Source organism: Schistosoma haematobium, chromosome 5 (assembly GCF_000699445.3).
Source record: "Schistosoma haematobium chromosome 5, whole genome shotgun sequence".
Taxonomy (NCBI): Eukaryota; Metazoa; Platyhelminthes; class Trematoda; order Strigeidida; family Schistosomatidae; genus Schistosoma; species Schistosoma haematobium.
Window position 1 is genome coordinate 8785299 of NC_067200.1, and position 15970 is coordinate 8801268.

At 33.7% G+C, this 15970-nt stretch overlaps 1 protein-coding gene across 2 annotated transcripts; it reads right to left on the bottom strand.

Annotated features, from left to right (window-relative positions):
- Nucleotides 1-2389: 2389 nt before the first annotated feature.
- On the bottom strand, nt 2390-15684 carry MS3_00009101 (uncharacterized protein; the record flags this gene model as incomplete). 2 transcript variants are annotated; one of them, XM_051217440.1, is made up of 4 exons in its annotated part: nt 15373-15684; nt 7947-8185; nt 4380-4507; nt 2390-3082 (listed from the first exon to the last, which is right to left on the bottom strand). In XM_051217440.1, exons 1-3 carry the CDS (start codon nt 15410-15412, stop codon nt 4409-4411), a joined length of 378 nt encoding a protein of 125 aa, XP_051064841.1. In that variant the 5' UTR covers nt 15413-15684. The 2 variants fall into 2 exon arrangements, with proteins under 2 accessions (XP_051064841.1, XP_012795961.2); XM_012940507.3 differs by lacking the exon at nt 4380-4507 and having other exon boundaries at nt 3035-3082.
- Nucleotides 15685-15970: the final 286 nt, after the last annotated feature.

The following is a 15970-nucleotide window of genomic DNA, read 5'->3' on the forward strand; positions in this document are numbered from 1 at the left end:
TGCCTGTACTCCGATTACCACGACGTGCAATGCTAACCGGTGTTTAGGATGGATGGAAGAAAGTTGAGGGCGACCAAAACAAAATGTGACATCAGCGCTTGAAGTCACTAACTTCTAGTCTGAGCCATGTTGGTAGATGCAGACTACTTGGTTGGGGTCCGCGTGACTATCGTAACCAATGGCTGGAGACTCTTGGTGACATGTCTCAGAATCGATCACAATGGCGTTGGTGTATACACTCTTTGTGTTCCCTTAAACTAAGAGATTAAAATCGCTTCATATCTTTCTTTCTACAAACTAATTCTTTCTTCCTGTACTATGTCCTTATATGCTATCTTTCTTTTATATATTACCACCATTGACTTGACTACTTTTATGAATCCGGTGTTCATCGTGTTGTGCTGATGCGGTATGGCAACTTGGATCAATGCATATATGTGCCTGGTCTTAAGTTGTAGCTGACTGACTGACAGTTTATTTGTTTATAGAAACCAATGTGATAAGTTTTTCTGTGTAATAAAATGGGAAAATCGGAATATGATGAATGTTTGATGTTATTTCTGAAAAGGATCTAGATGTGAATATCAACACTGATTGAAGTGATCTAAGTAAGATTTCACTGTTCATTAGAATTGATCAGTTCTACATGAATAGAGTTCTAGTGAGAAGCCATGACCAGTGGAGTCCATCCCGTATCATGTAGAGACACGTATCTACCCCAGACAATGGATGAATGGATCGATGGAAGTTAGACACTAATACCGTCGATCGTCGACTCAGCGGCCTAAAGACTAGGCGTTCGTCCACAAGAACGAAGGTCGTGGTTTCGAATCCTTTGTGCGGTATCATGGATGCACACTGGAGAGGAGTAGTATACTAGGACGAAACAGCCGTCCATTGTTTCCAGGTTTTCCATGATGATCTAGCTTTAATCGACTCATGAATTCAACCCCATTCTGATCATCAATGAGATTCACCTTATTTAATTAGTTGATAACATTTAGATCCTAATCAACAATAAATCAATGTAATATATTGATATTTCTTGTATACCAAATGCTTGAAGCATTAATCTCATAATTACTTTCTCGATGTCATATATTATTTGACTTTTAAACTCGAAATACCGCCTAATTTTAAGAAGATTTTCTCAGGATGTAGATGAATTGTTAAGCAAATAAATATGTTGTTTAGTTTTAATTATATAGATTCAGTGGAATTCTTGACTTTTAAGAATTTCCAATGGTAACTATGCTAAATAATAAAACGAGTATCAACAGAATATCTTAATTAAAGAGCAAGAAAGTATTTGTAAAATCTCAGCGAATGAATTTGAAGTAAATTCGACGTTTCGCTTGACAATCTGGTCCAATCTTTTTCAAGGAAATGTAATCAAACATCAAAATTATCGAATATAAATAGGTATATGGTTCTCCAGTTAACTGTATACTGAATAGGTCATCCAACCAATGTTAGCAATGTTTATAGTAGGTATTCACATTTTTGTGTACACGCTGAGATTCTACAAATACATTCTTCCTCTTTAATGTCACACATCAACTCGGCGCCCAAATACTGTAAAACTATTCAGTCAAATTTAGACGAAAGTTCTTATTTGGAATAGCTTAATGTTCATTTCACTACGTTGAATGAAAATAAATCCCATTTTAAAACCCTGAATACATATCTATATATATGCATATTAGGCCTAACTACTATGTTTGACATTAATTATCGTAATTTCAATGATTGAGATCGCAAATCGATTGAAGCTAGACCACAATGGTAAACCTAAAAGCACTGGACGGCCGATTCATCCCATTGTGGGACTCCTCAGCAGTGCACATCCACGATCCCGCCCGAGGGATTCGAACCCACGATCTATCAGTCTCACGCGCGAGAGCTTAACCTCTAGACAACTGAGCTGACCTTCGTCCAACGGTGTTAATGTCTAACTTCAACTAATTCACCATTGTCATCAATGAGTTCCTATCTCACAACTAAACCCGTTGAACTCCACTTGTCACTGCTTCTCACTAGAACTCCAAGGTATACATCTTGGAGTCAGTCATTAGTGAACATATATTGATTAGGATCAAAAGGGGTTTTGTGAAGATTGTAATAATTTAAATAGTTGAGGTCATGGTGATCTAGCTTCAATTGAAATTACTACAATCTTCACAAAATCCCTTCTTATATTAATTTTCATACTCAATCTTATTGTCTGCAACTTTCTTTCCCTTTTTCTAACCCCTATTCATATCATATTACTTGATCACCCATCTCTGGACATTCTATATAATGAAAATGGAATTAATACAAATCTATTTTCATAAATGAACAAACTATCAAAGATTTATAAAAGATTTCAGAAACAATACACAAAGGCCTTAATGAATCTAATTTCTTACCATACAACAACAAACAATACAAACTGTGCACAATTATAAAAAAAAAAGAAAAATGATTAACTTTCTTTTATTGCTATCATCAATATACAAAGCTTAACATTTGACATTCTTATTGAAGTATATCAAGCTATGAATCTCTGCGTGTGTATGTTTATGCGTGTATGTATGTATGTATGTATGTATGTATGTATGTATGTGTGTGTGTGTATAATCGAAATATTGACCATCAACAAAATTTATCAATAATAGATTTCTTATTGATTTTAGTGTAACTCAATTAGAACTGATGAATAGTCTCAGTGTAAACAATCGTTTGTCTGTATAGATAATTAAATATATAAATATATATGTTGTTCCCAATTGAAGGAAAATATGAAATCAATCTAATCAGGATTCATTCAATTATTGATTAATGAAATTCTGGAATAATATTGATTTTAAATATAATTCATTGTTAATAAGGATGATGATGATAATGATGACAATATAATCACTGATTATAGTAATAATAATAATAATAATATACCTGAAAGCCATATTAGTTACTTAAAAGAACATGTTGCTTTTGTTTAGATCCAGGAATAATTGTCCATTTGTATAATATAAATACAAATTAGAGATGATTAATTTTCTGTTACATTGTCATCAGTTTTATTATATTCTTCAGGTTGCTAAAATGATTGAAATGATTGAAATAGAAAATATGGAATTGAATGAATATACACATTGAAACACTATACATGTTAATTAACAAACATAGATGAATCAGAGATGAATGTTGAGTAACAGTGGAATGTAAGATATGAAGTCGTTTCAGGTGAGTCCCAAAGTGGACATCAATTCTGAGATGCAGTTATGCCCGGTTGGTGAGTCTCAAATAGAATGAAATATGTATGTCATCGGTTACACTGTTAGCCATCATTCATTTCTACTTAGAATGGTTATGAGTTAAGACAATATCCTGGTAATCTTCATTAAATGTTCTTAAGCAAATCAGAGACTAATCAATTATAGTCTTAAACTCCGCCTGGAGTCCCTCCCGGGGCTACTGCCGGTCTCAAGCCCGGATGAAGGAGGAGGGTTGGGCATGGGGTTAACGAACCCATCCCGTAGAAAACTAACTCGCTAAAAAAACGTTAACCAGGAAGATTTTAACAACCAGTACAAATGAATTCAACTGTCTTAATGTTAAACAATATTGAACGATAATTGAAATTAGGAAAAATTGGTTAAACAATTGTAAACTGTTTTAAATTAATGAATAATAAATATTTTAATAGTTCAGTTTATGAGTCGATTAAAGCTAGATCATCATGGAAAATCTGTAAACAATGAACGGTTAATTCGTCCTAGTACAGGACTCCTTAGCAGTGCGCATCTACGATCCTGTTCTCAGGAATCCATTGCTTCCAGGTTTTCCATAGTGGTCTAGCTTTAATCAACTCATCAATTCAACTATTAAAATGACTACAATCTTCAAAAAACCTCCCAAATATGTTTACATCAGTTTGAAATTACATTTTCAGTCATAATGAATATACATTTCGCTAATACATTTATAAACGATAGCAACTGAATGACAATCCCCGAAAATTGGTTCACATTTGTTATCTCAAAAGCACAATTGTTTTAGAAGCACAGAATAGTGAACTGGTACTTTTCCTTCATTTGTATACCAATCGAACTAGACAAGAAGATATCAAATACAAATTGAATTCATACATAAGAAAGTGGTTGGATAGGATGAGAACCAAATGTTATACATATATATATATATATGTGTTTAAATAGATACATAATTAGTTTTATTCAAGCACAACATCTATACATTCAATCATAGCAATAGCTATAACAAAGTGATCATTCAACAACATTTAAGTGTATAATATAAACTAACTTATCACTGAACTAACTAACTAAGTAGTAGACTAATACGTATTTTGACTATCTACTAACATATATACTCACTTGTTTATAACAATGAGTCAAACTGTTCATTAGTAACTATATATACTTTCAATATTATTGTTAGAATACAATGGTTGACATGGTGTACAAAATTTTATTAAATGTTTATGATTTATTGAAATATTCACCTGAATTGATCAATGTTTCATTTATTTGTTTTAATTAATGACCAAATAAGAGAAGAAAAAATAAATGATGAACGATTACAGATGGATGATATAATCAAATTTGGAAACGAAAACAAAAAAAGAAAAAACGAAGGAATAGACTAACCATTATGGAAATAGTATTACACTGGCATAAATGAATAATCAAACTATTATTCACGACTTTATATTGTATATTACATAATACAGGTGGGATTTTCTGGCAAATAAAGTGTATCAGAGGGGGTTTTGTGGAGATTTAGGAAATTTCACTGATTGAAATCATGAGTCAATTGAAGCTAGACCACCATGGGAAACCTGGGAGCATTGGACGGCCGTTTCGTCCTAATATGGGACTTCTCAGCACGATCTTGCACCCCGCTAGATTCGAACCCAGGACCTATCAGTCTCGCGGCAAGCGCCTAACCAAGTAGACCACTGTGCCGGCCGGTATCCAGCGGTGTTAATGTCTAACTTCAAACAATCCACGAAGTTGCACCACCGTACACCATTGTCTTCAGTGAGTTGATATCTCACAACAGACCTGATCGAACTCCACTGGTAACGGCTTCTGACTAGAACTCCAGGAGTATCTCTTGACGTCAGTCTGGCACACGAATTGCCCTAAATTACACCGTTCATAAATCAACAGGCTGTCCATTTAAGAAATATTAAAAATTCCCGGCTGATGCATTGGATCGCTGTAATATATGTACTACTTAAACAACTACTGAACTAGTATACTTAAAACTTTCTTTTGTCACATGTTTGTTCTGCACGTCTAACGTTATTATTTATATCAAATTGATCATGCCTGTAAACTGGCGTGAATTCTGTAATTATTATTATTTTTCAGAATATAAAATTATTACTAGTGAGCAGATGATTATTATCAGAAGGGGTTTTGTGGAGATTTTAGAAATTTCACTGATTGAAATCATGAGTCAATTGAAGCTAGACGAAGACAAAATTATAATGGAACAACTTGACTTCTGGACATTAACACAGTTGGATGATGGCCGGCTCGGTGGTCTAGTTGGTTAAGCGTCTGGCGTGAGACTGATAGTCCTGGGTTCGAATCTCGCAAGGCAGGTTTCTGGATGCGCACTGCTGAGGAGTTCCATACTAGGAGAAAACGGGGTCCAGTGTTCCCAGGTTTTCCATGGTGGTCTAGCTTCAATTGACTCATGATTTCAATCGGTGAAATAAAGTGTAATTAAACTATAATCACTGTGTATTCAATAACCATTTGGATACCAAGATCTTAAATTAGTAGTACCAAAAGATATCCTAATTTATAATTGAAACATTCTTTCTATTTCCACTGATCTTACATGTTGAATGTTTTTGGAGACATGTGTTAGGGTGATATTGATTAATGTAGAAGCAGATTGCAAGAAAACCTATGATGGTCAAAACAAGAAGTGGTATCAGTTTATGAAGTTATTGATTGCTTCCTAGTTAGATCCATGAGATAACTATGGTCATTGACTAGAAACTTTAAGTAATATCGTCTAAATATCACTCATGCTAGTGAAGATACGTTCACTATTTATTTGTTCTTAAACCATGAGTTTCAGAATTTGTTCATTTACAACTTTTCATTCTGTTACTTATAATCATCATCTCTACTGATACTGTGGTGAATGCTACTGATTTCGACAGGTATAAGTAGTATGTATCATCAATCGAAAGTAAAATGTATAGTAACAGAAGGTTATGAAGAAAAAAGAATGAGAATAGAGAATGATTGGTATAGAAATGAAGGAACAATAATATTTGATACGAGTAATTAACATTTTGCAAATGAAGGATTTGTTGTATGGTTCTCAGATTTTACTAAGAGATTCTGTAATTTTGTGTTCAAATGCATTTGGTTGTCCCCACTACTGTTCTCGTTCACTACACTATGAATAGGGATGGTTGTGAAAATTGTTCACCTTGAAACTTTATTTCACGGACCGATGTTAGTTAAACAACCTGTGAAAGCTAGGAAAAACGAGACGGTTGTTTCTTCCTCATACAGGACTCTTCATTAGCGTTGATCAAATCGAGGACTTTCATGACACTCTATGAGTGCTAAAACTATAGAACATTAAATTGATATCCAATACTTTATATATTTAACTTCAATTAATTCACGTCAATTCTCAAAGATCTTTAATGTCATGGGTAGATTTTTATGAATTGACTAACTAATGTCTGTTCATGTAGTAAACTATAAAGTATTTTTGATGGGAAATCATAAGTCATTCTAGAAAATGTTTCTCTTAACATATTTATGAATCAAATGATTACAATCTACCGTCTATATACTATGTTCTGTATGTAAGAGGGTCAAGATTCTCATTAATAGTAAGGTTCAATTTAAATTTCTTTATGGCAATTAGGAATTATTTAATGAAATACTAGATTACAATAGGTGCTATATCCTAAACTGAATAATAAGAGTAATATAATATGATCCAGCTATGGTATAATGACCCGATCAAATCAAGTGAAAAATGACTCTTAGATCATACATAATAAGCATTATTGAATGTCATTCAAAGTATAACTTTATGAGTTATTAAGGTATCCATTTATAAAATTTATTCATTGATGGTAACAAAACAACTGAGATTAGTAAATTAGTAGCGTTGTCTCTTGTTTATTATATGAAGGATTAGTGACAGTAATCACTAAACTTGGGATGGTTTTCACACGACATTATAACTTGACTGAAGCTAGAGATTAAAACTACTGAATATTGGGCTTAATTTTTTAAATGTTGAATGCTCATTATTAGCCTAAACGTTTATGGGTTCAATTTATACTGGGGTCGTGTAGAGACACTTCCAAGAAGTCCTATAATAGAACAAAATAATCATTCATTAATCGCCGTTTTTCAATATTTTTTCTGATTGAATTCAGTCCGTAATGTAAACTGTAATTATATCACTGATAAAACATTCTTTGAATTGATAAACTATATTAGTCAATCAGTCAGCAATAACGTAGAACTTTGTACATACGTAAATCAGTTCGAGCTGCTGTACCACATCAAAACAGAGATACAATTGTCGCTTCAAATCTCATAATGGTAAAGATAGTAAAAGTATAAGCATTAATCGGAAAGATCATGGTATGAAGAAATTTGGAAAGAGAAAGAAAATAGGACATGAAGAATTTGGAAGGTTAGATTTTGGGAGAACACAAAGTGTGGGATGCACCTGCGCGATTGCAAACGATTTTGAGTCATGTCATTCAAGGTCTCTAACCATCGGTTGCTATATAGTCTAAAATAACAAATATGATACCTAATTGATTAACCTATTCATATCTAATATTAACAATAAATCGGAGATATATGGTGTAAATTAATTTCTTTTGTGTGCTAAAATTCAAGTGTTCTTTATTTTCTAAAAAACAGTATGCTTACATTCACATCATTTGTTAAATCTAAATCCGGTTGTTGTTCAGTAATCGCTGAAACGTTTGGCGTTTCTTGATTGTATGGAATTTCTTCTTTGGGTTCATCATGTTGACTATTATTTGATGGAAGATCCAATTGTTCACTTGATAATACAGGAACTATATGACTAGTGTTTGTTTCTTTGTGTTCTTCAGTTTCTATTTTTGTATTATCAGCATGATCATCATTTGTCGATTCGGCTACTTCTATTCAATAATAAAGAGAAATGATATCACAGATAAAGAAATTTAATTCTTATGTTAATGCATTAATAAATCTCTAGAAGATATTGATTGGATTTATACTGTACGGAGCTGAAACGTGGAGAACTACTACAACCATCATCAAGAAGGTACAAGTATTTATAAATAGTTGTCTACGCAAGATACTCAACAGTCATTGGCCGGATACTATCAACAATAGCCTACTGTGGGAGAGAGCAAATCAGCTTCCAGCTGAATAAGAAATCAAGAAAAGACGTTGGAAGTGGATAGGTTATACATTACGGAAAGCAACAAACTGCATCACGATACAAGCCCTAACTTGGAATCGTGAAGGGAAGCGGAAAGGCGGAAGGCCAAAGAACACATTACGTCAGGAAATAGAAAAGTATGAAAAGTATGAGTAACAACTGGAAAGAGATGGAAAGAATTGTTCAGGACAAGGTTGGATGGAAAGTGCTGGTGGGCGGCCTATGCTCCCCCACGAGGAGTAACAGGCTTAAGCAAGTAAGTAACAGTTTAATTTTGTAGTTGGGATCTATTCATGAAGGTCACATGTGAAAATGTTAATTACTATATTCAGTAGCATAGTTCAAACTCCTGTTTGAACATCAATATAGATCTAGGCACACACAATTGTCAAGTCCTGGATTAGACAAAAAGTACTAGTTCTGTATTGTTCTTCTATTTAAGGTGGGAATTTTTCCACATATGACTGTCATAATCAACAGTTCATTTGATGTATATAGATTAGCCTAATAGCTGAATACATCCTTACTATTAGTTTCAAATTAATCTTTCCAGCTATTTCATTACCCTTAAAATATAAGTCTTAAGAAGACAGGCTTCTTCTCAACCATAGTATATTCTATTACCTTCATTTTAGTCTTCTCATAGAGTTCAACTTTGATTAATTGATTATAATTTTATGACACGACTGAAAAAAACATTTAAACCAAGGTTCTTTAGTAGTTTATTGGATAGAAGCTATTGAAATCAACTTAATATATTTATGTTCTGAAGTTTGTGCTGATAATGTCCTTCAGAAGACCAATGAAAGCTTCATGACTAAACCATCTAACTCAAAAAAACAAAACTTCATCAAAATGTTATGTTCTGTTTCTATTCTAGGATATTCTTATATTTAACCTATAAATATCCACATTGATTAGCATACAAATATCTTCTATAGTTCTTACAATTCTATTGCTTTGTTCATGAATCTTCATTGATTAGAACATTTCAATGTTGTCATATAAAGGATGTAAGCTGATTTCTAATGTTTAGGGGTTATAAGCAGTTGATGAGAAACCGCAAAATATAATGAATTCATATATTGAAAGTTTACATTTATTGTTTTTGCTTTAGCTAGATTCGACTTTCAATTATCAAGCCATTTTAACAATGTACTTACTACTTATTTCTTTATAAGGCATATGTAACATTCTATTATACTCATTCAGTCTTTTAAAAAAAGACTGGACACTTTACTCTTACAACAATCAGTAAGTTATTCAGAAAACAATTAGAGTCCCAAAATGAACATCAACTCAACTGACGAGTTCAATATAGGACGAAACACGCTTCCTAGATTCCACTACTACCCACTATCCATCTTTGCTTAAACAATTAGTTAGTTTTTAACTGATATTCTTATAATCGAATACATGAAATCATTTGAATAGTTTCCTACTAAAATTTAACTTCACAATCCCTTTAACTGAAAAACAAACAAACATCAACATTCACAATACATTAATCAATCATATAACCTAAATGTTCTCTTTCGGACATTTTCATAAAAGTCACCATAATCAATGTACGAATTCTATTTTAAATGATTTTTAAGCCAAATAATAATAATCGATTTTTTGTCAGTTTGTGAAATCCGGCCAACTTGTATGAAAAAAATAAAATAAAATTTATTCAACTGAGGATAAAGTATGAAGAAAGAACAGAAGAAAATTTTCGGTTCCACGATCTCGCATGAGAGGTTTGAAACCAGTAGCTTTGGTCTCACGCGCAAATGCTTAACCTAGGTTCGAATTCTGTGAGCCGGATCATGGATGCTCACTACTGAGGAGTTTCATACTAGAACGTAACAGCCGTCCAGTGCTTCCAGGTTTTCAATGATGGTCTAACATCAATCTTTTCATGATCTCAATCAAAAACTTAACGACCTCCACAACCCCTATACTAATAATTACCATGTGCTCACTAGTGAGTAGCTCCGTGAGAAAATTCTCGAAGTTCTGGTGAGAAGCGGTGACCAGCGGAGCTAGTCCGTGTTGGGTAGAAACAGGTGTCTACCTCAGTACAATGGAAGATGGTCGTGCAATTTCGCGGATTGGTTGAGGTCAGACTTTAATACTATTCCATGTCGGCTCAGTGGTCCAGTAGGTTAAGCGTTTGCGCACGAGATAGAAGGCCCTGGGTTCGAATCCTACAAGCGGGATCGTGGACGCACACTACTGAGGAGTCCCACAATAGGACGAAACGGCCGTCCGGTGTTTCCAGGTTTTCAATGGTGGTCTAACATCAATCGGTCCATGATCTCAATCGAAAACTTAACAATCTCCACAACCCCTAAACTGATAATTCAAAATTCATTTTACATTGTCTCCAATTATAATTATTCAGTTTAAAATACATATTTGAAATAGGATTAACGAGATTAGTAAACAACAATTGATAGTTTGAAAGTAAATGATGGAATACGAGAAAGTACACCATCATTTTAAAGATACGTTTTAGATACAGTTGATGTGTTAATCAGTCAATCATAAGTAACAGAAAACCAAATACATGTGTCGATTCAAATTATCATACTACACCAGCACAACAAGATGAAATCATCAAAGTGAATGCAACTTTAGTACAAGTCGTAATAGTATCAGTAGTATTATAAAACATAGAAAATATGATTTGGAAAAAGAGAATCCGTGAAATGGGATGTATAAACTAATTTCAAAACACAGGTTCTAAGGGATAACAAGAAGTGAATTAGCTTATACTATTGGCACTAACTATCATCTATATCAACAAATGTCTCCAGTCAGTGGTGACGATAACTGGAACGACTTTGACCACGTTGTATGCATCTGCGTACGCGTTCCAATTCACTAGACAGTGACGTCATGTACTAAAGCCATGTCTTTATTTGGCCATCTTAAGCTAATTTCATATCAGAAAATATTACATGCCGAAGTAGACGGTAGCTCAGGATGCATCGCACACACTTCAACTACTTTAGTCTATGAAGATTCACTACCTGACTAAATGATGTGCTTTTTTTACTAAGCGCTCTTAGTTGAACATTTACATAGGTCAGGTTCTAGGTGCTTTATGGAGATGGCTCCTATAAACCAACTTGATAGTTAACTTGCTTATAAACTATTCAAGTATAAAATTATTTCCTAGTTTTGTCTATAGTAAATTTCTTCTTGTTGAAGAAGATGGAGATAGTTTAGTAAACAAAGTAATTCCATGTTTGACAATATCTATGACCTGGACTTTAAGGTTTACTTGATAGTTATTTATAATAGATATGATTGTTAACTAGGCAAAATAGGGTATGATTGCTTTACTATTTTAAACTGTTTGAAAATTTCACTTATCGAAATATTACGATACCTAAAGGTCCTGGATTCGATCCTTAATGATGACGTGGACGTGCTATTCTGTTAAGTCACATACTTGAACAGAACAGCTGTCCAGCCCTTCCTGTTCTTCACCCATTGTTTAACCAAAGTTAACCCGTGATAAGAAACTTCAAATATCGAAAGCAGGTTATATATTGATAAAGGACGATGGTTAAAAAAATGGCAAAGGTGGTTTGGATCATGGCCGTGTTACATTCATCAGAGTTCACACTTGAATTTTTAATTTAAAATAGAATGTCAGTTTTTCAGTCATGCTCACCTCTTGTCAAGTGGTTTGAACAAGCAGATGACTGAGGGTAATAATTGCGATTTGGCAACTTGAATCAGAATTAACGCGTTGTAGAATTTGCTCACCGATTGACCTACACTCTTCTTTTAACGACAAAATACTAACGACTAGAAATGTGATTAGGAAGAGGCTATTTTTTCTCCAAATGTAAGTTGTCCAACAAGAGTTAGTTAGCTTTTAGGTACACGTTTATATGACTCAAAATGATGGTTTATCATGAACACATTCATCAATCGGAGGTCATCTGATTACGGTAATATGGAACTAAGCAGAATAATGTGTTTCTATCAGACGTATTAATTATTTTGGTGAGGGAATATGAATAGTGAATCAACTTGATGTCACACAAAGATTATATTGTGTAAACCATAACAATGAAAGATTAGGTAATTTCTAAAAGATGTGGATGAGTATGTAAATGGATTAAGATAACTAAGATCAAGAACCTGTTTTATTAATATCGTTGTTTTAATGATTATTTAATTTGAAGAAAAGACTGTTTAAAGTTGTTATATCTTAAGAATTTCAAATTTCGTTTCACCTGTCTGAATGCTGAGGTGAATTCATGCTATCCGTGTTCAGCAAAATTTACGAGCTCACCAACACACAAATAATGAGATATATATGTAGGGTCAGTGAAATGTCAATGGGCCCTAATCAAATCATCCAGCAGTCGGGTAATAACGTTGTTTGTGTTGTACGGTCATCAAAGCAGAAATAGTACACCTGGATACAACGAAAGGGTAATCCATGTTAGGTACTAACTGCGAGGTGTAAGTTCGACATTAACTTATCGGTCACACAATTCCCGTCTAATTTGAGTAGGACCTTAATCATTCGATTCAGATCATCTACTTTAGTGATCCATTATATATGCACATATGGAACATTATGAAAGCGTTGTATAACATCTTATTTCAGAATGAACTAATTCTAGTTCCATGATGAACGTGTTACATATGCCCGACCACCGACTGCCTCGACGTGCTATGTTTTACGGTGTAGGAGTAGGTTGGAAGACAGCTAGAGGCGGCCAGACCAAAACATGGCACAAGTCTATGAAGTCACTGACAAGTGGAATGAGCCATGTTGGTAGGTGAAGACTACCTGGTTGGGGACCGCGAGATGGTAGCAACCGATGATAAGAGACCCTGAATGACATGGTTCAAAATCGTTTGCAATGGCGCAAGTGCATCTACTCTTTGTGCTCTCCCAAATTCTAATTATCTGGATTCTTCATGTCCCTTATTTTCTTTCCAAATTTATTTTACTATAATATACTCCTTGAATAACATCTTCAAACCCTGATCTTTCCGATTACTGCTTATACTCTTACTACCTTTACCACTACGGAATTCGAGTCAACAACTGCATCTCTGTGCTAATGTGGTGTGGCAACTCGAAATGATGTACGTACGTACGAAGTTCTACGTTGTTACTGACTGACGGATGAACGTAGTCTGATCGAGAAGATATTAACTCAGTTCAATAAAACTTCAGTTTATAAATTTAACAGTACATTAAAACTATCACCTTTAAAATATTTCTCATTTATGATAATGGACTTGTTCAATTCCTTTATGACTGTTTAGTTATTTTTACAAGTCCTGTTATATTAAGTTTCTTAGCTGCTTTATAGTTTTATACATTTAGAATACAAAGGATAATGTAACACGGTGATCAAATTGATCTCAAAAAACTCGTAGAAAATTATCACTGAATATAAATGTATATTTTCGTAATTCAATAATCATTTCTTACTCTCACAAGCTACTTGTTAAGCATCTGAAAGACCTCAAATAAAAGACAAAGTTCACTGTATATTCTTTCAGAATATATTCATTTTGGGTACACAATAGATATCATTTATTTAATGATTAGACTATGTATATATGCACAAGGTTTGTTCAAACAATTATATCTACACTAGAGTTTTAGAAATATTGCTCGCATCTGCTGGGATCACTGGGTAAGTAAGAGTGAGGTTAGACGCAGAGTATTACGGAATGATGGTAAATCAGTTGATGAGGTTGTGATTTTCCATCGACTGAGATGGTTGGGCCACGTGTTACGTATGCTTGAAATGCAATTACCACGACGCACAATGCTGACTAGTGTTGGAGATGGTTGGAAGAAAGTTAAGGGCGGCCAAACCAAGACGTGGCATCCAGTCTAAGCCATGTTGGGAGATATGGACTACTCGGTTGGGGTCGGCACGACTGTCTTAACCAATGGTTGGAGACTGGGGGTGACATGTCTCACAGTCAACCACAATGGCATCGGTGTATACACTCTTTGTGTTCCCTTAAACTAAGAGATTAAAATTGCTTTACAACTTTCTTTCTACGAATTAATTCTTTCTTCCTGTACTATATCCTTATACACAATCTTTCTTTTATATCTTACCACCATTGAAGTAACTACTTCTATGAATTCATTGTTCATCTTCTTGTGCTAATGAAGTATGACAAATTGGACTAATGCATATATGTGCCTGATCCTACACTGTAGCTAACTAATAACTATCAAAAAGTATCGTCAATCGTATTCAGAGTTAATAAAAAGCAATTTAATTATAGTAATTTAATAATTGAATTCATGAGTCCATTGAAGCTAGACTATCATGTAAAACCTAGAAGCACTGGACCGCCGTTTCATCCTAATATAGGACTCCTCAACAGTACACATCCACGAAGCCGCTTCGCAAGACTCGAACCCAAAACCTATCAGTCTCATGAGTAAACGCTTAACCTTTAAACGACTGAGCTAGCTGTCATCCAACTATGTTAATTCACTTGATATTGTTTTACTTGAATCTTCCCATTGATGTTTTAGGACTGAAATTGATCAGTCTCTTATTGGCTTATGTGCATACTGTGCGTATGCCTCGATGTTGCCTTAATTTACAAGCATTATAAGCAACGATGGATTGTGGCTAGCAGTGGAATCCAGGACACGCGTTTCGTCCTGTTTGGGACTCGTCAGCTGGATGTACCTGCATCTCAGAGTTGATGTTCACTCTGGGACTCGAACTCAGTACCGTTCGCTAAGTTAATGTCTAACTTCAACCAATTATAGTTAAACTTCATTAATTTCATATTAAGTAAATAGAATACAGTCAATGTAAAATCTAAGTAAATGTACTTTTGAAAAAAATCCAAGACAAAAAAACAAAAAAAACAAACAAACAATAATGATCATTAAATATAATTAAAATTTACCTGATTTACAATCTTTCAATCCACTTGCACCACATCCCATTTTCTTTATTTAATAATGAAGAACAATTAACTTATGTATGTCTATCTATGTGTATGTGTTTGTGTATGTATGTATGTGTATGGCTATGGGTAATATGAGGGTTCAATGTTCAGAAAAAAAAAGTGAATGAATATCTCAGGAGATCAATATGGAATGTACAATTTGATCTTAATTACACTTTGTGTATTATATCTTGTTACTAATTAATTGTTGTAGTACTTTTACAGAAATCTTTAATTAGGCAATCATTATCATAGTAATATATATATATATATATATATATATATATATATATATATATATTACGTTAAACGAATTAGAAAACTTTCCTCTATTCATATATATATGTTTCTATTGTTTGTTTTGTGTTTGTTTAAAGTAATAAATAATAATGTGTCATGAATAAACAAGGTCATTTGTTAAGGTCATTTGAATAGGTTCATGTAACCTTGACAATAGTCCCTAAATAAAAATAGATTGATAAATTCAAATGACATAAGTTTATTGAATATTGTTATTGTTTGTTTGTTTGTTAGTGTTATACTGTAGTGAATGTCT